Source organism: Paroedura picta, chromosome 16 (assembly GCF_049243985.1).
Source record: "Paroedura picta isolate Pp20150507F chromosome 16, Ppicta_v3.0, whole genome shotgun sequence".
Classification (NCBI taxonomy): domain Eukaryota; kingdom Metazoa; phylum Chordata; class Lepidosauria; order Squamata; family Gekkonidae; genus Paroedura; species Paroedura picta.
This window is the reverse complement of record NC_135384.1, coordinates 28,537,284-28,563,492: the sequence shown is the minus strand read 5'-3', so window position 1 is coordinate 28,563,492 and position 26,209 is coordinate 28,537,284. Positions and strand designations below refer to the sequence as shown.

The 26,209-nt window shown below is 52.3% G+C and overlaps 1 protein-coding gene across 2 annotated transcripts; it reads left to right on the top strand.

Moving 5' to 3' along the window:
* Positions 1–770: 770 nt before the first annotated feature.
* On the top strand, positions 771–25,786 carry DNAJC7 (DnaJ heat shock protein family (Hsp40) member C7). 2 transcript variants are annotated; one of them, XM_077315315.1, is made up of 14 exons: positions 771–980; positions 13,276–13,364; positions 13,864–13,988; positions 14,089–14,202; positions 14,670–14,744; positions 16,163–16,281; positions 16,843–16,996; positions 17,424–17,588; positions 18,280–18,371; positions 18,844–18,917; positions 19,279–19,425; positions 20,168–20,320; positions 20,938–21,000; positions 21,758–25,786. In XM_077315315.1, exons 1-14 carry the CDS (start codon positions 865–867, stop codon positions 21,793–21,795), a joined length of 1,524 nt encoding a protein of 507 aa, XP_077171430.1. In that variant the 5' UTR covers positions 771–864; the 3' UTR covers positions 21,796–25,786. The 2 variants fall into 2 exon arrangements, with proteins under 2 accessions (XP_077171430.1, XP_077171431.1); XM_077315316.1 differs by lacking the exon at positions 771–980 and adding an exon at positions 1,164–1,192.
* The last annotated feature ends 423 nt before the right edge of the window (positions 25,787–26,209 follow it).

The window sequence follows — 26,209 nt, the reverse complement described above, 5'->3', positions numbered from 1 at the left end:
TTATTTATTTATTATTTGGTAAATTTCACAGTCCGAGTAGTTCAGCAGTGGGATGGGCTGCTTCAGGAGGTGGAGAGCTCCCCTTCACTGGCAGTCTTCAAGCAGCGGCTGGACAGATCCTTCTCCTGGATGCTTGAGGCTGATCCTGTCTTGAGCAGGGGGTGGGATAGATGGCCTCTATGGCTCCTTCCCACTCTAGGGTTCTATGATTCTATATGTCCTATGTTGCCAGGAGAGCCCAGGATTGTCCGGCCGCCATGCAAGTGACTTCGGGAGGTGGTTTGCCATTGCCTGCTCACCATGCCCTTCATGCTCCTTGAAGGCCTCCCATCCAAATACTATCCAGGACTGACTCTGCTTAGGTTCAGAGATGTGACAGGTTTGGGCTTGCCAGGCAGCAGTCCAATGGGGTATGAGCCCATGCAATGGGGTGGCCAAACTTCTCCAGGTGCCCATGGATCACAATTCCCATGAGCCCCTGCCAGCTGGCAGGGGCTCATGGGAATTGTAGTCCATGGACATCTGGAGAAACACGTTTTGGCTACCCCTTCTAGTAGCCTTCCTTCCCAAAAGGCCATTTTTCTCCAGCTCAGTCATCCCGGGAGCTCTCCAGCCGCCACCGGGAGGTTGGCAACCGTCCCTAGGCGGCCTCCCTTTCCGTCTCGGTCAGTGGCAAAAAGGGGCCCCTCTTGGCGGACCGGCCTCTCCCTCTCGTCGACTGCCGGAAGCGGCCCTTCTGCCCCGGGCCTCTCGGCTGCCTCCGGAAGTGCCCGCGAGAGCTTCCGGCCCGTCTCTCTCCCCGCCTCCCTCCCTCCCTCCCTCTCCCCGGCTCGGCGGCCGTTGGTTGCGGCAGGAGGAAGCAAGATGGCGGCGGCGGGCGGCGACTGCGACGTGATCATGGCCCCCGCGGCGGCCCCGGTCCCGCACCCGGAGGCGCCGGGCCTGTTCGGCGGCGAGGACGAGGACGCGGGGACGCGCAGGTACAGGCCCCGCCCACCCCCCTCCGCCGGCGCCCCCCGGGGGGGAGGGCAGGGGGCCGGGGGGAGGCCGGAGCCAGTGCGCATGTGCGGCTGTCAACGGGGTCGGTTTCGCAGGGGGAGGCGGCTCGTGGCGGGGAGGAACTGCGTGGAGCCCCCAGGCGCAGAGGCAGTGTACCTGTGGAGCCACGGGCGCTGGGCATGCCGCAAACGAAGTGAGATGGGCTGTGTGGAGCCTCCCTGCTCGGGGATAGCGTACTGGCAGGTGGGGGCCCCCATGTCCAGGGGCAGTGTATCCCTGGAGTCACTATGCTAAGGAGGAAAGAGGAGGAGTCGTGCAGAGCCCCCATGTTCAGGGGCAGTACAATTGTGAATCCAACTTGCTAAGGGCAGTGTACCTGTGGAGTCAATGGTGTTGAGCGTGCTGCAAACGAAGTGAGAGAGTTGTGTGTGGCTTCTCTGCTCAGGGGTAGTAAATCCGTGGAGCCTCCATGCTCAGGGGCAGTGTACTCAGGGGCACTGTGGCCAAGCATACTGCAAAGCAAGGGGGAGCAGTGTTCCTATGTAACCTCCCTCCTCAGGGGCAGTGGACAGGGACAGCGGGTGGTGGCAATCATTGAGGGGCGGGGAGCTCCGTGGAAGGCATGCCTGTAGTCTTCCAAAATGCTAGAAGCTCAACGTTCTGTTGCGAAGCTCACAACAGAGCAGCATGGAGTCTGCAGGTAGGGCAATGCACCTTTGAAAAAACTGATGCTTAGGCGCATATAATGGGGGGGGGGCAGGACTCTGGTAGAGCACCTGCCTTGCACAGGGAGATCCTCCATCCCTAATAAATTAGGCAGTGTGACGGGCCACTGCTTGAGATGCCGTAGAGTTGGAGACCATCGGAACAGACAAGACCGACCGAAGGTCAGCCTCAATGTAAGGCAGCTCTGTGAGTGTGGGCTTAGAGGGGAAGCCGTACACTCTTTCCATGCTCAGGGAAAGGTATATTCTGAAGTAGCAGACACTGGAGCACATCGCAAAAGTGGTTATTCCACTAAGCTCTTACAGGGACGGCTGAATACGAACTTCAAAGTGTGCAGATCCAGTGAAGAATCGTGGCAGAAGAGCGTACGCATAGCTTAGGTGAACACCCAGCCTTTGGTGGAAGAAAAAATGTAGACGGGGTGCGGGGGGGGGGGTTGAAAGAGTCATGGTGGAATTGATGTGCTTTCTATCAGTCCCCCAAATCCCATTGTGTTCTGCCCTTTGTCCTTGTTTCCCCCAAGACTCTTGCAGGAGCTGGTGTGAAAGCTTGCAAGGAGATGCGGTTGCTGTGCTGTCTTCTCTTTCCAGCCTCTAGCCTTCCTTCTTCCTTCATCCCTGGCTCGGGATGGCAAGTGAGGCGGTTAAAACTGAAGCCATAATCATGAACGCTCACACCCTGCCACAGATTTTGTTAGACTTGACGGCGCTCCTGGACTCTTGCTGTTTGCTATTGCTGCAGACAGACAGGTGGAGAAGTGAGCAGTGACTAAGGAACGCCAATTCCCCTGCCATGAATTTTTTTAGTTCTTCAGGTACTACTGGACGCTTGCTCTTTTTAGCAGAAGAGAGCTGTTCCTTTCTTGCCCTGCGTGTGGCCTTCTTGGCTTTGAAGGAATGCTAGACCAAAGAGATCCTTGATTTGGTCCAACCAGAGGAGAAATAGCACGGCTTAGTCCTGCTTCTGTGGAAGTCCTTTCAAGTCTGGGAGTTCGGTAGGACTGCCTCACAATTATCCTTGCCAATAGATTTGGTTGGGGCACCATGTTGGCCTGAAACAACAGACAATTTTGAGTCCAGGGGCATTGTTAATTCTGGGTATAAGCAATAAATGTGCATGCACACAAAAGCTTATACCCTGAATTAACTTTGTTGGTCTAAAAGGTACCCCTGGACTCACACTTTGTTCCGTTAACCTTGCTGCAGTTCGTACTTGTATGGCTTTCAGCGGAATAGTAAGATGTCTATTTTAAAAGCCTGTTAAGCAATTTGCATTCCCTGTTCTTGTAATCTTTACGTTAGCATTCTAGGGCAGAGCGTTTCTCACAATAGCGCTGACTTTGAGAGTGAGGTCCTATTGCTGAACTGAGTTTTTTAACCAGGGACTTTTAAGCTCATATTTTTAATCGCTGGCTTCTTGTAGGGAGCTTGTAACATTCGGAAGATGGTGTGAGTTAATTCTTGTATAATCTCAAATTGCCCTCATTTCTTGGGCCGGAACAGAAATCTGTCCTTTCCGTGGGAGGTCATAAGAAAATGAGCCAAAGGGACAACATATTCTTGCTCGGGTTCTCTATTTGGAGGACAAGTTTCAGATTTTGATACGGAGGCTCTTGTTTGTGGCCTGGAATTCTTTGGTGGAAAGGTGGGATTCACTGGACGCTGTCCTGGCTCGTCCATCTCTAGTGGCTGGTTGCATCAGACCAAGATAAACGTTCTCTTTTGCATGGGGAGAAAATGCTAGCTTTAGGGAACTTTGTGGCCAATGCAGTGAGTGATTCAGCGGCACGCGGGCGTGCGGTTACGATCCGATCCGCTATGCTTCCGAGCCCTCAGGTGGCGATTATGGGCAGGCTTGAGATAAGAGCTCAACTGTCTGTGACTTTTCCCTGGGCGGGCGTGAGATTTACCCCCAGAAGGCGAGGCTGGGCCCTTGGCTGGCCGAAGGAGAACGGAGAGGAAGCCTTGGGGCTGCTTGTCATTAAGGCATGAAGGTTTGTGTTTTGAGTGTTACTGTTGCTCAGAATAAGTCACAGTGTTTCTTTTCTGCCCCAAACACGTGCATCTTGCATTTCCTGGATGTCAACAACAACAGGTTGAGCTAGCTTGCCCTCTAGGCGACTGGGCAACTGGCTGGGCGTGTTAAAGTTCCGAAAGCTACTAATCACTGGGGGGGGTTATCATCAAAGAAAACTGAGAAATTAGTTTATGTGTCAAGAGAGTGGCTTGCTCACAGAAGGCTTTGTGGCTCAGGGCAGAGGTGGATTCGAATACAGGCTTCCTTCCTGTAAACTAGAGTTCATTCTGCTAAACCCGGCATAAGCCCACGTTGTTGGCCAGCAGTTGGAGGTCTTGGGGCTGAAGCTGATCTCCTTCCCTCCCTCAGTTTCCCTCCTCATTTTCAGCACAAGGCAAAAAAAAAACATGTTTGAGAGCACCAGTTTTGAGACAATAAGTGTATGTGTGTGTGTGTGTGTGTGTGTGTGTGTGTGTCTGCCCCAGCAGTTGGAAATATTGACTCTAATGACATATTCCATAAGAACGGTAATATGCATCCGGGCCCTCTCAATGAGAAGACCCAAAATGATGAGCAAGTTTCCCAGGAAGACCACTGGACCACCACTCCCACCGGTCTTCCTTGGCCGGATGCGGACCCAGGGTCCGTGTGAGAATAGCAGACTGCAAACCATGTACATGAGGAACAAACCAGGTTCACAGTACATAAGAACTTCAGAAGAGCCCCACTGGATCAGACCTCACCCAGGGGCCAGCCAGCTCCTCTGGAGGTCCAACCGCAGGGCAGAGAGGCCGAGGGCTTCAGAAGAACCCCAGAAGAGGCCTGCTGGGTCAGACCAAGAAGGATCCCTCCAGTCCAGCCTCCTCTCTCACACAGTGGCCAAGCAGTTCTTCTGCAAGGCCAACAACAAGGCAGAGAGGCCTTCCTCTAACGTTGTCTCCCGACTCTAAGATTCAGAGGTTGACTGCCTCTGAATGTGGAGGTTCCCCTGCGTTGCCATGACCAGTAGCCATTGATAGATTCATGGCACATAAAAATCTATCTAATCCTTTTGTAAAGCTGTCTGTTCCTGCGGCCATCTGTGTGTCCTCTGGTGGTGAATTCCACATTTGAATCCCTCTCCGTCCTGGACCTACTGCCAGTCGGCTTCAGGGGATACCATCAGGCTCTAGAATTTGGGAAAGGCGAGCTGAAGCTCTTGCTCCACCCTCTCCACCCCCTGCGTGCTTTTATCAGCCTCCGTCGCGTCCTGCCATCACTGCCTCTGTTCTAAGCCACGGCCCCTTTCATATAGAGAGGGGAGGAGGGAGAGCAGAGTGGATAGAAGGTGACTTCCAGAGCACGCGGCTGGCTTGGCATGTCTGCACAGTTGGCGCGGGCAATACAGAGTGAGTGTCGGAGAGGTCAAGCATGTGGGAACCAAGAAAGGCGCCGCGCCATTTCTGTCACCCCGGCTGAGGTCACCCTGGAAAGGGAACTTGAACCTCAAGAGACAGAGAGCACCGCGAATGCTGAGAAAGCGACTGTGTGTTAATCCGAGATGAAGGAGAGGAGTTGTTTTTTATACCCCACTTTTCACTGCCTGAAAGAGTCTCAAAGCAGTTTACGGTCACCTTTCCCTTCCTTTCCTCACGACAGGCACCTTGTGAGGCAAGTGGGGCTGAGAGAGCTCTGAGAGAACTGCTTGACAAGAACAACAGCTAGGCCACCCCTACGATAGTGACAAATGTGTTATAGGGGAGAGCATGAATGTGACTGTCACCATTCACGTGGGAATTTCAAGACGTAACGTGTACATATTCAGGAAACTGCCGACTGTGGATCTCTCTCTCTCAAAATTCCCATGTGCTAAACTTTCAAAGTATGTGGACAAAGTTTGAGTCCAGCGGAACCTTGAAGGACAACAAAGTTTTCATTCTGGGTGTGCGTGCTCAGTTCTGAAGAAGCGTGCACGCACACCAAAGTTCATCCCCTGAATTAAACTTTGTTGGTCTTCAAGGTGCCCCCCGGATTCCAACTTTGTTTCGTTGCTTCAGACCAACAAGGCTTTGCCCTGGAAGGGTGTGTGTATCGTGCTGGAAGATAAGGCAATAGCCCCAACATAAGTACGAAGGGGACCCGAACTCACTGTCGAGATCAAATGTTTAGAAGTGGGCTTGTGTTCTGATGATCGGAAAGTGCTTTGTATATCAGAGGCGTGATTAAATGTTAAAAGAAACAACGTAGACCGAAGGGCAGGTTACCCAATCAACAAAATAATTTAGCAGGTCCCCCCCCTAGACTGTTAAGCACCGTTACAACCTTCTGAGTTCATCCAAACCAGGAGTATCGCTTCACATGGCCTGTGTCCCCATGTTTGTGGAATTTACTATGACACAAATGGAAGGTCTGAGCAATTTTCGTGCAGCAAGAGAAAGTGCAGTGGTGCAGTTATCCATGTGCTAATGCTGTGGTTTGCTTCGCACATGACACAGTTCAGGTGCTTTCAGGACTATAGATTCGGGAGGGTCACAGCGCTGGTGCAAAGCAGCCAAAGAAAGATTGAGACCAGGGTCATCTTTCAGGCCAATAAAGTTTTATTTGGGGTATAAACATTCACGTGCATGCATCGGCTTGCTCCCCTTTGTCTGCGCTTAGCTTGGTGACTGTGAGATAATTCCGCCAGCATAGACGAGAGTTGTGGGGCACTGAATTAATTTTGCACGCTGTGTTCAGTCCTGCTGGATTAAAAGTGCGCATCAGTGTTCTTAACGCGAGCAGATAGCACAATGAGAGCAAAAAGGAATTGACTGCCTGCCTGATTTTTTGCCGATATTTATTTTATTGTGACCCATCAGTTTGGCACACAATGACAAATCTCATGGGCTCGGGCAGCGGTGGGAGTGAATCAAACCGTGGAATATCAAGAACAAGTTTTGAGAGTTACAAGCTCATAACATGGTCTGATTCATCGGAGCAGACTGTCATTACACCATCAATTTGCCCACAAATTAACCTTCATCCCACCCTTCCTCCAGGGAGCTAGCTCAGCGTGGCAATTAAGGCCCCAAACCCTGGGCACAGGGCTGGTCAGAGAGCGGGATCTCGGCTACAGGCAGCACCAGCTCAGGCCGACGGGCTCCTTTGGGGGGAGGCAAAATGCTCCAAGATTGCACAACAAAACAAAATCGGAGTCCAGGGGCACCATTAAGACCAACAAAGATTTATTCAAAGCGTGAGCTTTTGAGTGCAAGCACTCTTCCTCAGACTCAGGAAGAGTGCTTGGACTCGAAAGCTCACGCCTTGAATACATCTTTGTTGGTCTTAAAGGTGCCTCACTGGACTCTGGTTTTGTTTTGTTGTGCTGCTTCAGACCAACATGGCCACCCACTTGAATGTGCTCCCAGATTGCTTTTGCTTGCTTATAGCTGTGGGAATTAGCTAGGGAATGAGCCCATCTCTTCAGCCTTCCTGAGTGCCCTTTTGCCTGTCACAGGAGAACCGTGTCCCACTAGGGTTGCAGAGTCCAGGTTGGGAAATATTTGGACATTTACCGAAAGGAGCGTGAGGAGGGCAGGTTTTGGGGAGGGGTGGGCCCTCTGGACCAAACGCCATAGAGACCGCCTTCCGAGGCCGCTGGCTTTTTCTTTTGGGGGTCAGGAGGTCTCCAGGCCCCATCTGGAGGTTAAGCCAGGGTTTTGTGAAACTCTGGAGTTTCTTTGACGGCCTTGGAAGGGTTTTCCGAATGGGTGGGAGTTAATTTTTAATATAGTTTTTTAAAAATGTGTTAAACATTTACCAGGTGATAAGACCATCATGTCAACCCACCCACCCCTCCCAAAATGGCCAATGATGGGCCTGGGCGGGGTGGGAAGGGGAGGGGAGGCCCCGGGTGGGCAAGTCCACAACTCTGCTTCCCAACTATATATTGCCCGATTGGACCCCTTCTGGAAGGCTGGGGGATGTTTCAAGGGCTTCTCGATGGTTAAAAAGTTGAGAAAGGCCGGATTAAGCAAACACAACAAAGTACTGGAAACAACAGGGAAGAAACGAAAGTAATATACACAAGGAAACTGGCGTTCTTAAACACCAGACAACAAGATAAACAGTTTGTGTTCTCTCCAAACAAGTTTGGTAATGTTTCACATCAAAGAAAGTAATAATGGGCAAAGGTCAATTCTCAACCACACTGCATCTCCCTTTCTTGTATTCCACTCAGTGGCTGAAGAGACCTGGCCACAGATTACAACTCCTACACACACACACACACCGTTTCCCTTGCGGTGAAATGTTGGGAAGGGGAGTTATGCTTTGGAGTTGGGATTTGTTCCCATCTGGGAGGGGGGGGTTGGCATCCTGATGTTTGCCCCTTGCCTGGTGGGGAAGTGGGGCTCAAAAGCACGTGGTAATTAGAGCCTTGGGGCCATGGCCCACTGGGCAGCCCAGGTCCTGTTGTTTGCTAGCTTATGGCCGTTCTGCCCACTGGTCTGTCGCAGCTCCACTGACGGTGAAGTCAAAAGTCAAGTCCTGGCAACATTGACTTCTGTGACCCTTGCTGAACGCTAGGGGGCACCATGGCACAAGATGAATATCTCTCCAGCGTGCCATGAAGACCTGCGTTGTGGGCCGGTTGGCCCTCATCGAATCGCTGGGGCTGGAGGAGACGTACGGGTCATCTCCAGACAGCCCCTTCCGACGATACCCAGCTCCTTGCCGGGCAACAGTTCATGCGCCCCGTGCATTAACGAGGCATTGCATTGTCACCGGCATGTTGGGAGCCAGGCTGCCCTATGGGGAAGGTCCATGAGGATAGTCAGGGGAGCCGGGGAGAAAAGAGGAATCCAAGCCGGCTAACCAGCGCGAGGTTCCCGGCATGAAGAAGAGGGGATTTGATTTTTGAGTAGTGTCTTCTCGGGGGGGGGGCACCATCAAGCTTTAGTGGACGGAAGAGTTGTATGCATTATAGAATCATAGAGTTGGAAGGGACCTCCAGGGTCATCTTGTCCAACCCTCTGCCGAATGCCAGAAATCATAGGAGACCCGTGGCTTTCAGCGCTCAGTGAATTTGTATGCATATTGATTCATCTTTTCTTTTTTTTTATTTTAAAATTTCTTTTATTTTAAAAGAAGATAGAGAACCATATCAAAAAGATAAAAGAAATGGTCATCTGCAGAGGAACGTCTGTGCACTGCAGAGCATTCTGGGACATATTCTAGATCAGTGTATCCCAGGCTGTGGGTCAGGACCCGAAAGTGAGTCCCAGTACTCCTGAAAGTGGGTCATGGGGGAAGTGGGACCAGCCCTCTTCCTTCTCCACTGCTCTCTTTTGTATCTTGGATACCGGCCCAGGAAATGGGGTCTCCCGGGTCCTGCATTAGTTGGGTTTTTTCTTCTTCTTCCCTGCTTGTACATGTGGATCAAGGAAAACGTGTCCTGATGGTTATTTGAGTGGGTCCCCATATCCCATGTTCTAGATCATGCTTGGTTCCTACAGGGGAGTAAGCCAAACCCCTTGGCCCTTCCTCAGCCGAGAATGTGACATTGGGGCATCCAAGCCCCTAGCAGGAGCTCACGGGGATTGTAGACATCTGGAGAGCCACAGTTTGGCCACCCCTGGCTCTGCTCAGAGCTTCCTTGTCATTTCTTGGTCTCCAGGATTGACTTGTAAGAAGTTCTATGTTTGCGACATGGTGGTCCATTTGGCCGGTGATGGTGGAGCTTCTCGCCATTGAGGCAGCCTAGAGGCTGGTAGCATCTGGAAACGCGCAGCAGGCCCAGAGCCTCAGGGCCCGTCCCCCCCCCCACAAGCCCAGCTGCGCAAGGGCCCGGAGCTTAGCGGCGGTGGGAGGAGACCTCTTGGGTTCTCGTCGTAACTCTGTCCGGCTCCGCCTTCGGGCTCGCTGGAGAGGGACGCCAACCCCTCGCCGGACAAAGGGGCCCATTCAGAAAGCGGGATTGTATTTTTAGCCAAGGCAGATTCTTTCCCCAGCTTCAAAAGTAGCAAGCGGGGGAGCGCGGCCTACATCAGTGCGGGCCCCGAGAATGACCTCATTCAGGCCGTGGCATCTGCTCGGGGCAGAAACAATCGCCCGTGCTATCAGGAGATCAAATCCCCCCCCCCTTGTTGTGGCCATCGGTCCTTAGTAAACAAGTGCAGTGCTCACTTCATAGGGAAAGAATACTCCTCTCTTGTGGGTGCATCTCTGTGGTTGCACGCGTGCGCTCACCACATTTGGGTGAGTCGACATGACCATACATGGTCATATCACCCGATAAATTTTTTAACACATTAATTAATCCCCACCCATTCGGGAAACCCTTCCAGGGCTGTCAAGAAACCCCGGGGTCTCACAAAACCTGGTTGGCTTGGCTTATGGTGTCCTCCTTTTGCACCATCTGATTTTTGCTTTAAACTCAAGGCCTCTTTAGCCCTCCCAAAGCAGATGAGCCAAACGCCCCCACTTTTTACAAGTACATGCAGGAAGATTAAGCAAACAAGAGTCCCAAGGTTTGCGGGGAGAGAGAAAGAGGGAGAAAAGAGGGAGAAACAGATGGCCAGCTTTGCAGCGAGCATTCTGGACTCTGAGCTCTGAGGAAGCACTGTGCCAAGCCTGTGGCATTTGGTGCCAGCCACTCTGGACTGTTCAGGCGGGCTGGTCTCTACAGGGGCTGGCCGCCAAACGGAAATCGCCCAGGAGCCAGACCGGCCCCTACAGCACTACAAGTCAAAGCTGGGCAGAGCTCTCAGCTCATACCTGCCTAGTAGTGCCAGGGATAAAATCATTAGAACGTGGAATTTGCTGCCTCGGGGAAGCAGTGGCGGCTATAAGCATAGACGGCTTCAAGGGAGGGTTGGAGAAACCTCTGGAGCAGAGGCCCATCAGTGGCTCCTAGCCCCAAGGTGTAGATGGAACACTTTGTCTTGGTGCTGGAGGGGCAACAATGGGAGGGCTTCTCTAGTTTTGACCCCACTGGTGGACCTCCTGTGGCACCTGTGAGACACGGAGTGGTGGACTGCATGGGCCACTGGCTTGATCCAACATGGCTTCTCTTATGTTCTCATGGGCTCACCCTGGCCTCTTCCTATCCTTCTGAAGGTAGCTGTGGTGGAGGAGGAAGCACACAAACACAGAGAGATGGTATGCAGAGGAGTAAACAAGCAACAGAAGGGATGGAAATAGAGTGTAAATAACGGGGAAATACTGGCTTGGTGACGCACACGCAGAAAGGTGCCAGGGATTTAGTACAGTTCTGCTCGCACGAGATGTTGTGAGAAAGCTAGGCCTTTTCCTCCTTGTTTCCTAGAGTGCCCTCTGAAACAGTTGCACAGTGGAAATACGAGGGAGGGTTCAATCATTCTGATTCTGAGTGGCCACAACACTCCTTGTGCACAAGCTCCAATGCAAGAGAGAAATTGTGCACAGGATCCAGCCTAAGGGAAGGAGGAAATGAGTCCCTGAGCAGGAAGATCGCCCAGGCTAGCTCAGGGCAAGCTCTAGTTCCAGGGCGGTGGGGGATTGTGGCTCTCCAGATGTCTATGGACTACAATTCCCATGAGCCCCCGGCTGTTTTTTTAAAAACATTGAGAAAATTGATCTGTAATGATGCTAAGAGTCGATTTCTGTCTCCTGGACATTTCCCCACTTAATTTAAAACCTCCTGCAGGGATGAATATGGAAGCGGGGGGGGGGGGGGCATGTTAGGCAAGCACCAACACAAAACGTGGTGCTTGTGCCATTGAGAGAGCCCTCCCATCAGACTGGGGCAGCCTTAAACTTCTAGTGCTTCGGAAGTGCAGCTTCTCTCCTCGCCCTTTCACTGAACCAGGGGTGGCCAAACTGTGGCTCTCCAGATGTCCGAGGACTACGATTACCATGATCCCCTGAGAGCTGGGCCACCGTCGTCTTCGAGGGCTCAAGTGGATTGGCTGCCAGAAGTGGGAGCAGCGAGAATCTCGGCTTTGACCTCAATGAGCGCCCTACCCCCACCCACCCCCTCACCCACCCCCCACAGCAGCAGCGTTCTTCACCCCTATTGTGCTCGGAGGCGATGAACTGCCCCATTCTTGGGAGAGGAGGTGGCTGTGACCACTGGGGCCAGAGGGAGGTTAAGACCATCGTAAGGCACCCCCCCCCCCGACACAGCCCTCTTTTGTGCGGCCTCTCCTCGTAAGGGGCTTTCCTAACATAGCTTGCATTGTCCCCGCCACACTCTCTTTTGCTTTTTTGTTGAGGGGGGGCGGGGGGAGGATGCTGCGTGCGATATTCTGGCGCTGCCGAAGAAACTAGCCGAAAGCCGTCTGCTTTGGCCGCTGCGGGCGGGCCCTTCGTTCCCTTCCCCGTCACGAGCGGGATTCAGCGGCTACTGCCTGGGAAGCCAGGAACCCTTCCAGTGACCGGTAGCCATAATAAAGCCCCAGGGGAACCCCAAGGCCAGGATTTCACCCCTCCAGCTCTCTAGAAGGACCAGTAGGCACGCCTGGTGCTCCTGCCTACTTGGGACTCTTGAATGCAGAACTCCTCTCCTGCCTTGAAAGCACAGAGAAATGCTGTTATGCAAAGAAAAGCAATTGGGTTGCATAAGCAGAGGCTTTGCATTATGCCTCTAATTCAGTGTGGTCCCCCCCCCCCCCGTCCCTTTCCCCCCCTCCCCGGCCGCTTAACACAGCACCTGCCAGTGTGTTCCTTGGCCTTTGCTTACTTGAGTCTTGGGGATGGAATCCAAATGGCCTTGAATGGAATAGGGGCAACCTTTCCCTGTGGCAGTACAGAAACATCCCCTCCCCTTTTGGAAACTGGAATGAAGCAGCCTCCACTTCCTTGATACCAAAGAAGAGCCTGAGATCCATCACCCTCCTCATCTGCTGGGGTGTGCGTGTTTGTAAACAGCTGCCGGCATTAGAAGAGGCCACCCAAATTTTGTGATTGGCCCTGCCCCCGTGGCAGCCATGCTACGGCAGCTCCGGTCACCTCTCCTCCAAATCCCAGCAGCACATACAGGTTGAGGGCCCCTCGGCCTATAGAACAACGTTCCCATGAACCACATGGCAGTCCACTGCGTTAAACAAGAGGCAAACCTGAGTTAAATCAGCAGTTTAAATGCGCCTCTTTTGGGGCGGAGAGTGATCTAGATTGCCGGGATTTAGCATCGGTTCTCCTGTGCCTTTTTGGTGTCCTCTGTCCCTTACCACCCTCTGTAGAGCATTTTAATTTTAAAAGCTGGGGCAGCTATTCACGTCTCAGTTCTTTGGGGACCACAGTCCTCGAGGCCTGGAATAGCATAAGCGAAACGCTGGCCTTGCAGAGAGGAAGAAAGCAAGCCCCATGTGGCCCTTCTTCGTGTCCTGGGCTCTCACTGCCCCTTCCCCAGAGAGCATCTTGAGGTTTCGTTGGAAGCAAGATTAAAAAGAAAAGCATCCTTGCATTGGGGTGGGGTGGTTGGCCCGCAGTCCTGGGCGTTGCTGCTGCCTCCTGTGAGTCATGAAAACATCCAGGGTCATCTAGTCCAACCCCCTGCACTAGGCAGGCCACTCACAATGTCATGTTTTCTTTCAGGGAAGCAGAATCCTTCAAGGAGCAAGGAAATGCTTTTTACGCCAAGAAAGACTACAACGAAGCGTACAACTACTATACAAAAGCCATAGGTGAGAAGCAGGGGAAAGGGGGAGGTTGTGGCATCATCAGTGACACCTTTGTTTGGCCCTCCTGTCGTGGACTTTCAGGACTCACAGCTCTCCTTCTCTGTGTCCTCACAACAACCCTGCAGGGTAGGTTAGGCCGAGAGGGTCCAATCGGCCTAAAGTCAGCCACCGTGGCGGAGCGGGGGTTTGTTTTTGGGTACCTCCTGGGGTAGACCACCACTAAAAGGCTACACCATGTTGTCTGTCTGAGGAGAGTTTGTTTCTGTGGCTGGCTTGGCCCACAGTGACAAGAGGACCAGATCTGGGGCTGTGCCCCACTGTGGGTCACAAAGGCCTTCTTTAGTCTCCGTCCAAAGAGCATGGGTTTGGACATTTTTGATCGTGTTGACCTTTTTTTTTTTTCTTTAACACTTTAACAAAACTTTGGGGGCTTTGATGTCCGTGAACGGAGGGCTGTCCCTCTTCTTTTAAAACTTGCCCCTGTCTTGTTGCATGTCCTCAGATACGTGGCCCAGCAATGCTAGTTACTACGGGAACCGAGCAGCCACTCTGATGATGTTGGGCAAGTTCCGGGAGGCCCTCGGGGACGCCCAGCAGTCTGTCAGGATGGACGATAGCTTCGTGCGGGTATGTGGTCTCTGTCTGTCGCGCCGCCGGTTCCGACAGCCCTTTTCGGGGCCTGCAGCAAAAGGTTTTCTCCCTCTTTCTCCTTCTCCTTGCCTCTCAGGGACACCTCCGGGAGGGCAAGTGCCACCTCTGCCTCGGGAACGCCATGGCCGCCAGCCGCTGCTTCCAACGGGTTCTAGAGCTAGATCACAAAAATGCACAAGCACAGCAAGAGGTAAGGTGCTAAAAGGCTCAGGTGGTCCGGAGGGACCGGCAGCCCCCTTCCCCACCCCCAGTCCCTGCGCAGTGACAGCAGCAGCATACAGGTAACTTCTCTGTGACTCTTACAGACGGTTGAGGTGTGATCGTCTGTAAGTATCTTAGTTTATTAAAGATGCGTTGAGTTGTATCTCTTTTTTTTTTGATAGATAACTTTTTTTTTAAGTAATGCATTGCGTATTACAGAACTTTTATTTCCATTTGCATCATCCGTTTGAAATCCTTTGCTCACTGTTAAAAGAATGAGAAGCAGGTGGCCGGATCCCATAGCAGGGAATTACGGGGGAGCGTTGGTACCTGCTCGTGGGTTTCAGGACACACAGAGCAGAAGAGCTCGACTGGGTGGGTTCGCGGGGGTAGGGCGAGGCTGTTGGGTGCTAACCGGCCCGACAGGATCTGACATGCTCCGGTCTTCCCCTCCAGCTCAGCAACGCCAGGACCGTCCTGGAGTACGAGAAGATCGCAGAAGCAGACTTCGAAAAGCGAGATTTCCGGAAGGTGCGTAGAAAGCTGTTTTACTTTGCCTCGGTGTGTAGTCTACCCCAGGGGTAGTCGACCTGTGGTCCTCCAGATGCCCATGGACTACAATTCCCATGAGCCCCTGCCAGCGTTTGCTGGCAGGGGCTCATGGGAATTGTAGTCCATGGACATCTGGAGGACCACAGGTTGACTACCCCTGGTCTACACCAGCCCGTGTCTACTGGCCTGCCTGGGTTCTTTAAAGAGGAGACTACTGAGCTGGGACTCCACCCTGTAGCTTAAAAAAATGAGCTTGATGAGTCGTTTCCAGGTGAGGCCCTGGAGATGCTCCTCTACAGTGTGACTCCCGGTTGTAACGTTCTTGGTCTCCCTCTGGCCTGTTGGGTCCCTTGAGCAATGGCGAAGTCTCCCCGGATGGCTCTCCTTTGTCCCCGCATGCCCTCTGCGCATCTTCAGCTCCATTCCTGCCACACTGGCTCCCAAGTCCCCGAGAGCAGCTGGCTTGCCAGGCACAATCTGAAAGTTGTCTTCAGGAAGAACCCTGCCTTGTCTGAGGCGCGAGCCGGCTCTCCCCGGCCTCCTCCGTCCCTCGGGGGAATGATCAAGCGTGCCTTTTGTGTCCAGAGAAGCGCCTCCTTCCCCGTAGCCCTCCATCATCTTGGAGTGCCTGATGGTGATGTCACCTGCGGGAAAGCACGCGGGGGGGCATGGAGGGGAGAACGGACAGCCGCACTTCTCCGGAGCCACACAATGGCCCCCTTCTTGTGCAGCTGGAGTCACAAACTTGGTTGTGAAGCCACTCATTGAAGCCTGGCATTTGTCATCTCTGCTTCATACCCTCTCCCACATACATCCACACACACACTGACCGTAACACTCTTAGCCTGCTGGATTTTTTCCCCCTCCCTGTTGCTCAGAATGGGGAACGCTTGGGGAGCAGTGTTTCCAGTGGTGGCGGGGATGCCCCTCCCTGTTACCTCAAAGCACACCGGAGCACCGAGCAGGAACAGTGCCACACCGGGGAAACATTGGCCATTGGTCTGATCCAGCAGGGCCCTTCTGAAACTCTTATGAAGGCCTCGGCCTCTATGCCCTGTTGTTGGCTGTCCAGAGGAACTGGTTGGCTCCTGTGTGAGACAGGAGGCTGGACTGGATGGACCTTCAGTGGTCTGATCCAGCAGGGCTCTCCTGATGTTTTTATTAGAGGCCTTGGCCTTTATGACCTGTTGCTGGCCCTCCAGGGGAACTGGTTGGCTGCTCTGTGAGACAGGAGGCCGGACTAGATGGACCTTCTCTGATGTTCTAATAAATATTTCAAAAAGCCTAGAACAAATGCCCTCTGCTCTCCCAACAGGCTCGATGGTGATTCCCCCATGCCGCATCTGGACTTTCCCTCATTCTCATTGGCTGCTGCTGTTTCTTTCCCTCCCGCCCAGGTGGTCTTCTGCATGGATCGTGCGTTAGAGTTTGCCCCCGCCTGCCACCGGTTCAAAATCCTCAAAGCAGAATGCTTAGCGTTACTAGGCCGCTATCCTGAAGCACAGTCCGTCGCAAGGTAGGCAGCGCGACCTGTAGGAAGCAGACAAGGGCTTGGGGGGATCTCTGTCTTTCTCACTGTCTCTCTCTCTGCATGGTAAATGTCTTTGGCTGGTGCTGGGCAGATGAGCAAGATTTGGGTCTGAATTGTTTTTACCTGACATTTCCGTGCCAGCAACTCCCCTGATCATAGAATCATAGGGGGGGGGGGGGCTCCAGAATCATCTAGTCCAGCCCCTTGCAGAATGCAAGAAATTCCAAACTACCTGCCCACCCACAAAGACCTCAGTCCCATTCTCAGATGATGCCCCCCCCCCAAGTGTAAGGTTTCACAAAGGGGCAAAAGCAGCCCACACCTGAGAAGGCAGGAGCCAGGGCCCCGGGGGGAATCCAGCCAAACTCCCAAGCGGGGACTGAGATGGAGGGGAGTTAGTAAGAGATGAATCCAGAGGAATTTGGGGAACAGAAGGCCCATGGAAGGAGACTGAGAGGGAAAGGGGAGAAGGCCGGCAGGCAGGGAGGGTTTTTTCATGGCCACAGGCTCTTGAGCTGAGAGACTGCCTATGCATTTGCGCCTCAGTGACATCTTGCGAATAGACGCCACAAACGCCGACGCCCTCTACGTCCGAGGCCTCTGCCTTTACTACGAAGACTGCATTGAGAAGGCCGTGCAGTTCTTTGTCCAGGCGCTGAGGATGGCTCCGGACCACGACAAGGCCTGCGTCGCCTGCCGTGTAAGTACGCAGAGGAGCCGGGCAAGAAACGAGGCCTCGGACAGGCCCACAAGGTTTGCAGCAGAGGTGCCACGTGGACCAAGAGCACTCGCTGGGCTTGGGGGAGATCGGGACTAAGGCAGGCCAGTGTAATTCAGATGTTGTTTTAGGCCTCAACCGTAGGCCTGGCAAAACAGCTCTGTTTTACAAGCCCTGCGGAAACCACAGGGCTCTGATCTCATTTGGAAGAGCGTTCGGCCAGGGCCGGGGTCAAAAGGGCTGGCCCTGGTTGGGGCCAATCTAATCTCGGGGCCAGGGACCTGCAGCAAGTTTTGCTCAATAGATCGTAAAGCTCTTTGGGGGACGTCCATACATCCCCCCAAAAGTTGGGCCACGGGGCGGGGGTTGCTGCCGAGCTCGTCTCACCCGTCGCCGCCTTCTCTTCCAGAATGCCAAAGCGCTGAAAGCAAAGAAGGACGAGGGCAACAAGGCTTTCAAGGAGAGGAACTACCAGCTAGCTTTTGACCTTTACACAGAGGCCCTGGCGATAGATCCCAACAACAGGAAAACCAACGCCAAACTCTACTGCAATCGGGGGACGGTGAACTCCAAAGTAAGGGCAGTTCGTGGCGGGGCTTGTTCACTTGCATACTCCGTTTTTCTCCTGGAAAAAGCAAAGCAGGACCCTATAATGTGCTTTCTGCATCACTTAGTCTGTCACGTTTTGGGGATTCAGCTCTTCCTAGGGGTGCCAAAGTGTCCCGTTCTGTCAGTTATAGGGACTCCCTCTGTGTCATCCCTCTTGAGGCCTTGTCCGCTAGGTGGACTATAAATTTGTTTCTTTGTATTCATATACCGCCCTCCCTTGCAGCTCAGGGCTGTTCACAAAGAAAACATTAAATGAGTAACGGTGTACAGAATAAGTTTGGTAACGGTGTCAACTGTATTTCAGAAAAACAGGTTACATTTTAAAGCAACCTTAAAATGACAGACCAATATCAATAACAATTAAAACCATTATCAGCAATCATTACGACAATCATTAATCATATCTCAACGGCCCTGACGCCACAATCCGCGGCCGGGTGAGTGGATGAACTTGGCTGGCCGCGGAAGGAATTAGGTGTGAATTCGCCTTTCCCGTTCTGAAAGCGCAAATAAATGCATTTTTAAATAACCAGGCGCTCAAGATGGCAGATCTGTCGCCTCCCCCCCGTCCCTCCCTTGAGAGCCCAAAATGGAAATGAACAGCCAAGCAACCCCCGAGCGGCTCCCTTCCTAATCTCACTGCTTGCCCCTTACAGCTCCGGAAGCTAGACGAAGCGATAGACGACTGCACAAATGCCATCCGACTGGACGACACGTATATCAAAGCCTACCTGAGGAGAGCACAGTGGTGAGCACGGGAGCCCAGCAAGCGGGGAGAATGGGTAGCGTCTCATTGTCCCTCTGTGCGGAATGTCCCCAGTTCCATCCCTGCTGTCTGCGGGGAGCAGTGTTGGGAACAACCCTGGTTTAAGGCATTGGGGAGGCGGCTAGAATGATCAATGATCTGACTTCTTGGTCCACGGCATCTTCACACATTCATAGGGGTGGGGTAGGAAGGCAGTGCATTTCTGGCATCTAGTGCTTTGTAGAACTGAGGAGGTTGGGGTCAATCATGTGGAACGGGATCCAGAACTTTGGCTCAACAGGCCCATGCCAGCATGGTATAGTGCAGGGGTGGCCAAACTGTGGCTCTCCATGGACTACAATTCCCATGAGCCCTGAGTCTGCTTCCTCCCCTGCCCCAGTCTCCTGGGCCCCCTCCTTCCCTCCCCAGCGCGGCCTGTTGAAGTGTCAGAACGCCCTCTGCTTCCCTTTCTTAGTTACATGGACACAGAGCAATTTGAAGAGGCCGTCCGGGATTACGAAAAGGTTTACCAGACGGAGAAGACAAAAGGTAAAATGTAACGCCAGAGTACGGTCTTCTGGTATTTTTTTAAAATATGGTTTCACACGTGTCTTTTGCTTGCATTCAGGGCTGCTTTTTATACAGCATGCCATAATCTGTCCAGAGATTATGCTTTTTATACAGCATCCCATAATATGACCCACAAGATACATTGTTCGCTCTATATATTGGCTCTTTATTTCACTGTTGCTGTATTTTTACATTTTATCGTGGATGATTGGATTTTCATCTGATGTATGTAAATAGTCGAATGTACTTTGTTTGCTGGTTTTCAATCATATTAATAAACCTATTTCTTATCTACTTGTCGATGCTCCACCATCCCCACCACCCCTGTGCTGCATCGCAGAACACAAGCAGCTCCTCAAGAACGCACAACTGGAACTAAAGAAAAGCAAACGGAAAGATTATTACAAGATCCTGGGGGTGGATAAGAATGCCTCTGAAGACGAGATCAAAAAGGCGTATCGGAAGCGAGCTCTGATGCATCACCCAGGTACGGAGGGGTTCTCCCCCACCCCACAGGGGGTCCCCACTTGTAAGGGGGGATTTGCCCCCAAAAGGGCTGAAAATTAAATCTCCGCTCTGCATGCTTTTTCTCTCAACCACGAACCTACCTCACAGGACTGTTGTGATTGATAAAAACGAAGGAGAGGAGAAACAGTATAAGGTTTTCCAAAACAAGGCCTGTAAAGGACTTCATCTGAGAGTCACAAACAGATAGAAATAGAAGTGGAGCTGGGTGTTTTATTTTGTTTTGTTTTCCACCCTGCTTTTTACTACCGGGAGGAGTCTGAAAGCGGCTCACAATCGCCTACCCTTCCTCTCCCCACACCAGAGGTGGGTGGGGCTGAGAGAGCTCTGAGAGAACTGTGACTGGCCCAAGGTCTTGCAGCTGGCTGCTTGTGAAGGAGGAGTGGGGAGTCGAGCCCAGTTCTCAAGATTAGAGGCTGCCACTTTTAACCACAAACCCGTACAGACGCACACAACGTTTTGAGAGTCCTCTGAAAAAGACTCCTTAGTTGAAATGCATTAGGTCTACATTTTTTAAAATCTAAATATCTTCTTACTTTGGTTTGCAGAATGTCTTATTTGTGTACTTTGGATCTTTTTTTTATTGGTTTGCCTTTTGGTTGTGTCGGTTGCCAGTTCATCTTCACTTCCTTGGTTTGGAAAGCATTTTTCTTCCGCAGTCCAGCTGAGCTCTTTCATGCTTTCTCTCTTGTTCCCCCGGACAGACCGGCACAGCAGCGCCAGCGCTGAGATCCAGAAGGAGGAAGAGAAGAAGTTCAAGGAGGTGGGCGAAGCCTTCACCATCCTCTCCGATCCTAAGAAAAAAGCCCGCTATGATAGCGGGCAGGATCTGGAGGAAGACGGCATGAATATGGGAGGTGAGCAGCAAGGAGGGGCTTGGCCTGGGGGGCTCTTTCTTAGGGTGGGGGGGGGGGGGAAGAGAAAACGAGCAAGAGAAGTCCCAATGAGAGCACAGTGTTTCCAGCTCAGTGTAGTGGCTAAGAGCAGTAGATTCTAATCTGGAGAACCGGGTCGGATTCCCCGCTCTTCCAGCCAGCTGGGTGACCTTGGGCCAGTCACAGAGCTGTCCTTGCAGAACAGTTCTCTCAGAGCTCTCTCAGCCCCACCTACCTCATAGGGTGTCTGTTGTGGGGAGAGGAAGGTATTTGTCAGCCACTTTGGGACTCCTTTGGATAGTGAAGAGCGGAGTACAGAAAAACAGCTCTTCTTATGTCTTCTGCATTAAGTCCTGCAGGGGCCCCTAGGGGCCAGAGGCTTGGAAGTTAGGTTCAAGGATGAGTTTCACCCTTCTGGCCCACTGACTGCTTAGGACAGCACCACGAGTGGTAGCATCGAGCTCCCCAAATTGCAGAGCATCTTTCCCCACCACAAACACACACCCCGCCAGCTGGTCTGTAACCTGAGACGCTTCCATGGCATTCCCACTTACCAGTTCTACTCTTGTTTTCTTTTTCCCACCCCCTCCCCGAAACAGACTTCGATGCTAACAATATCTTCAAGGCTTTCTTTGGCGGGCCGGGAGGTTTTAGTTTTGAAGGTAAGTGGACTGTCTCCAGCCCGTCTGTTAAAGAACGCGTTTGTGCAGCATGACTCCCCCACCCTCCGCCTTGAGCTCTGGCCGCACCTGAGTTCCTGAGCGCAGTAGAAACCCGGTCATTTCAGCTTGTTGGGGATGAATTTAGAGACTCCCCCATATTTGCAAAAGCCTGTTGCAGTGCTAGGCAGCCTGCCTCCCAAATCCCTAGGTCCCACCCCCTAAGGGGGCCAGAGATTGACTTTTAGGCTGCTGTGGACTCTGCGCCTTGTAGCCAGTCAGTCTAGAATCCTAGAGTGGGAAGGGGCTATTCAGGCCATCTAGTCCCACCCCCTGCACAATGCAGGATCAGCCTATACCATCCAGGATGTGTATCTGTCCAGCCGCTGCTTGAAGACAGCCAGTGAGGGGGAGCTCCCTATCTCAGGCAGCCCGATCCACGGCTGAACTACTCTATGAACAGTTTTCTTCCTGATATCTGGCCAGTATCATTCTCCATGTAGTTTAAACCGATGACTGCGGGTCCTCTCCTCTGCTGCCAACAGGAACCTTTCCCCGCCCTCCTCTAAACGGCAACCTTTCCAGTATGTCAAGACGGCCATCATGTCCCTTCTCCACCTCCTTTTCTCCAGGGGGCTTTGCTTTCCCACCCTTGCCCACCTGTCCAGGTGCCCCAGGGATCCCACTCCGGAGGAGGAGGAGGAAGTTCATGCAGCGAGGCTGGACTTCAACCACGTTCTCCCTTTTGTGTGTCTTTCAGCTTCCGGTCCGGGGAATTTCTTTTTTCAGTTCGGCTAAGCCAGCGAAGAGGCCAGCCTCCTTTTTGTGAAGCCCACGTCACCTGACCTGCTTCTTTGAACCTCAAGTTACGTTCTCCCTTCATCGCACCTGGCCGATCCTTAGGGGCCGTGGCGTTTTCACCACTGGAGACCTCGGGGGGAGGGGGGGGTTGTGTGTGTGTGCTTTAGAGTGTGACGAGAGGGACCGGCCCTTGGAGAGAGAGAAGGGGAGCAGGCAGTGAAAAGAGGAATTGGCTTCCTTTTCTGTTGTTGTTCTCGTTTGTTTTACTGTTTAATTTTATTAAAAAAAAAATAGCAAAATAAAATCTTCTGGTTCCTCCGTGGAAAAGTGGCCTCAGACTCCCAAAGGCGCCCAGGATTTAACTGGGAAGATCCCCCTCCTCTTCTGAGACAGGGCGTCAGCTTTTCTCAGACACCAACAACGTATGTTTACGTAAGTAAGGAGAAACCTCATTTGCTCCCCCCCTCTCATTGGCATTGCCCCGGCTGTAGCCCAATCAAACCCCATCCATGAGGACCTGTTGCACATTTGAGAAATCCGAGTAAACACGTGTTATATGCCACACCTCTTGCAGAGCTTCCCCTTTGGGGTCAGGAGAGAAGTGCTCTTCTCTGCAGCCGTGAGACCTCCAACGGTGCCCCTCTACTTCAGTTTTACCTCCGGGACGGTTTCTTTCCGTGTCCAGGGTTGTCGTTGTTGGGGATTTTTGTTTGTCTGGGTTTTTTTGAGCATTTCAAGGGATCGGTAAGGGTCGATCCACACGCAAGGGTTTGCCACTTGATAGCTCCCAGCTCAATACGCAGCAGCCTCCGAGGACAAGGACGAAGTTTCTCAGGGGTTGGCCTGTGACAGTTGCACGTGCAGTTGGATCTGCGGCCGCTGTGTCACCCGCGCAGGTCTTAGCTTGCAGTTGCAGTCAATGGTTCTATGACGCACACCTACAGGTTCACCCTAATTGCTGGAGTCCTGCTTTTTGTAAACGGGGGTCTCAGAGACGGTTTTTGTCGTGGAGAGACGGCTGTTTCCAACCTCTTTCCGCCGTTGTCTGCCAGGAATCCTGTCCTTATGGCTTGCTTCAAAAGTGATTTGCTGACTCCAAGTTATAAACTGTCGTGCGGAACGTGGAGTTTTAAAATTTCTGGGTATCTTTTTTTTTCACTTGCAGAACTTGAGAGTTTGACCGGCAAGGGTCTGCTTGTTCTGATCTTTGTCCGGGAGGTTGTCTGCGAAGGAATTTGCTGATGGGAAAACAGCAGCTTGTACGTGTAGGTTGGCCTTGGCCACACCATGGCAACTGCCTCGGCGATATCCCGTTGGCTGTAAATTGGCTACTTTTCCTCCCGAGTAGCAAGCTCACAGAAGTAAGCCTTTTGTTTTCTCCTCCTCTCTACTTTGCTGGCCATTTTTCACATGCCCTTGCCATGTTCAGTGTGCTTGGCCTCGGCTAATCAGTCTAAACTGATACCAGGCGTCAAGATGCTCTTTCTGGCTCAGCGCAGATGAGCTGAAGAAAGAAAGGCATCCTTGTAGACGCAGGACAGCCTCGGCCAACTTCCCACTGAGCCCTGCCTGCTTAATGCCGTGACCCTGCCCCCCCCCCACACCCCAAAAAAAGAGGTTGGCCGTTGCTTTCCCGTTTGCTTCTGCATAATGTATTTCCCTCGTTTTGCCGTGTGCCTCGCCCAGGCTCTGCTGAACTTAGGTGGTTTCGGAAACAGGAAAAGAGGAGTGTGCGCGTTTGACAGCTATACATGCCTGTGTTTTTAGGGCAGGGGTAGCCAAACTGTGGCTCTCCAGATGTCCATGGACTGCAGTTCCATGAGCTGGCAGGGACGCATGGGAATTGTAGTCCGTGGACACCTGGAGAGTCAGTTTGGCCGCCTCTATTCAGTATCCAGCACATCTTAATCTCTGGTCCCACTTAAGGCATGTTTGGCGAGTTCCGTACTTTGTTTTCTAGCCATTCCGTTGTGGTCCTCGGGTTGGTGAAAAGCAACAGTGGGTTGACCTTGCGCCCTTTCCTGCCTCCAAGGTCAAGGACGCTGGAGGAGGGGCCCAAGCACGGTCAGGAAAGGCCTTGCCCGGGTACTGCAGGCTTGGCCGGAGCGAGGGCTTAGGCCAGAGAAGGTTCGTAGTTCTCAGGGCAGGGCCTGCGATTCTTGTTCTGTTGACGATCTTTTTCACTGCCGTCTCCTCTGGCTTAGGCTGCCATCAGCCCAATCAGATTCCATGGCACTTTTTTGTTCCGTTGGGTGCTGAGGGAGGAGGTGGCGGGTTGGCCTACCTTTCCAGCTGAAATTAATCCGGCATGGTTATGGTGGGAAAGGTTTAGAGCCCACAGTTGCCTTCCGAACAAGGAAAGCCTTCTGCCCACAGAGGGCATGGGGGAGAAAAACGGTTCTGCAAAATTTGCCAGTCTTGAATGTCTTCAGCAGGCCTGAAATTTGCCTTGTGTTTAGAGGTGTACAAAACGGCTTCCAATGATTCGATCGATAGTCTAGCTGGATCAGTGCCTGGCTTTCTCTGACCGTATGAACAAATGGGGAATGGTCTCAAAGCTAACTGTAAAAGTATCTAGGGTAGGTAGGGGTGGCCACACTGTGGCTCTCCAGAGGAACATGGACTACAATTCCCATGAGCCCTGTAGTCCATGGGCCTCTGGAGAGCCACAGTGTTGGCCACCCCTGGTCTAGGGCGTTGCTTCTTGGTATCTCAAGCATTTAATATCTCGCGACAAGAAGGCATTTCTAGAGCATGATACCATATGTGAATTCTGGAAGCTGATGAGTGCCAATGTGTTTTTGTTTGCTTGTTTGTTTTTTGAGTAAAGTTTTGCCTTTTTAATTTTCTTCTCTATGTTTTTGCTGACTTGAAAGTCACCTGTCTCGGGGGCGCCACTTTCCTTGGGTTGAAGTAGGTATTTGAACTTGTAAAGCTTTTTCGGGTATTCGCCGTACTCCGTATTGGTATCGGAATAGCCCGCATTTCGTTTTTAGCCCCCGGACTTCTCTCTCTGAATGGGCTTGCCTCAGCAGAAGGCTAATGAGCCGATTGCCGAACGATTTCTCCCCTTGCCACTGATCTGCCCACGCAGCGGAGCGAGAGAGCAGCGTGGCCTGTACCACATTGGTATGTTCCCTCTGAGCGAATGCCCTGCAACTAGAAAACGAGCCCAGAGCGCTCCCGGCCCTGCTCTGTTCCTTTTCTGTTCTGACTGGAATTTTTTGTACGTTGATGTGTTTATCTGGGAGGGGTGGGTTCTTTCCAAAGGAGCACTCCCATCTGCATTTGAATTCTGCTCAACTCGTTCTGCTGCATGTGTCAGCCAGGCTCTCTTGAGGGGAGGGGGGGAAGCAGGCCTGCTCAGACACAGAGAGCCCGGGTGGCCTTGGTGTGGCTCACGAGCTGCTAGTCCCAGGGGCAAAACCCTTCTAAGAAATGGCACCGTCTTGCTTTGCACACACCCCGCCCCCCACATATGCCACATGGCCACCTTTTCATGCATGCCTTGCGTCATCTTTACTGTCTTCCTGAGGAGTGCCTGTGAGGAGGACCGAACTGCCAGCGTCCAAGCTGCTTTGAGAGAGAGGCCATCTTAGCTTGAAATATTTAACAAAATTCTGTTTCTGAATCTCCAGTGCGTGAATCTAGCCTTCCCGTTATGAAGTTTGTTGCATGACCGTTCTAGAACAGCTTCCCTCCCCCCTTCCCCCTCCCTCTCCCCCCCCCCTCCCCCGGCTCTCTCATAGGGACGGCTTCACACCTGGGCAAAACGTGCTGTCCCCCTTGAAAACCTCTCACCTTTCTCGAGATGAAGAAGGAGAACAAAAATTTTTAAACTGGTGAATATTTGTTCGGCGGGATTCATAATGTGTTTATATGCAGAATTTCAAACCAGACTGAAGCAAAAACCATATGCAATTGGTATTAACTTTATTATAAACTGTATATGATGTACAAAAAATAATAATAAACACTCCAGAACTCACTGGTGCTTTTTGCCTTCTTGGTTTAGGGGTGCTGAGTATGGGCAAGTGGCCAAACTGAGCAAGGAAGAAGAAGAGTTGGTTCTTATATGCCGCTTTTCACTACCAGGAGGGAGACTCCAAGCAGCTTACAATTGCTTTCCCTTTCCTCTCCCCACAACAGACTCCCTGTGAGGCAGGTGAGGCTGAGAGAGCCCTGAGATCACTGCTCAGTCAGAACAGCTTTATCAAAGCAGCTTGCAAACACCTTTCCCTTTCCCTACAACAGACACCCTGTGAGGTAGGTGGAAGTGAGAGAGCTTTTAGAGAGCTGTGACTAGCCCAAGGCCACCCATCTGGCTGCCTGCGGAGGAAGAGTGGGAAATCAAACCGGGTTCTCCAGATTCCCCCGCCCTGGAGAAACCCATGACGGACAATTTTAAATT

Excerpts from the sequence above, each read along its gene's own strand:
- DNAJC7 (XM_077315315.1), top strand. The coding sequence starts at position 865 with ATGGCGGCGGCGGGCGGCGACTGCGACGTGATCATGGCCCCCGCGGCG. Across the intron at positions 13,365-13,863 it reads CTACTATACAAAAGCCATAG|ATACGTGGCCCAGCAATGCT; the intron begins GTGAGAAGCAGG and ends GCATGTCCTCAG. Across the intron at positions 17,589-18,279 it reads GGGGGACGGTGAACTCCAAA|CTCCGGAAGCTAGACGAAGC; the intron begins GTAAGGGCAGTT and ends TGCCCCTTACAG.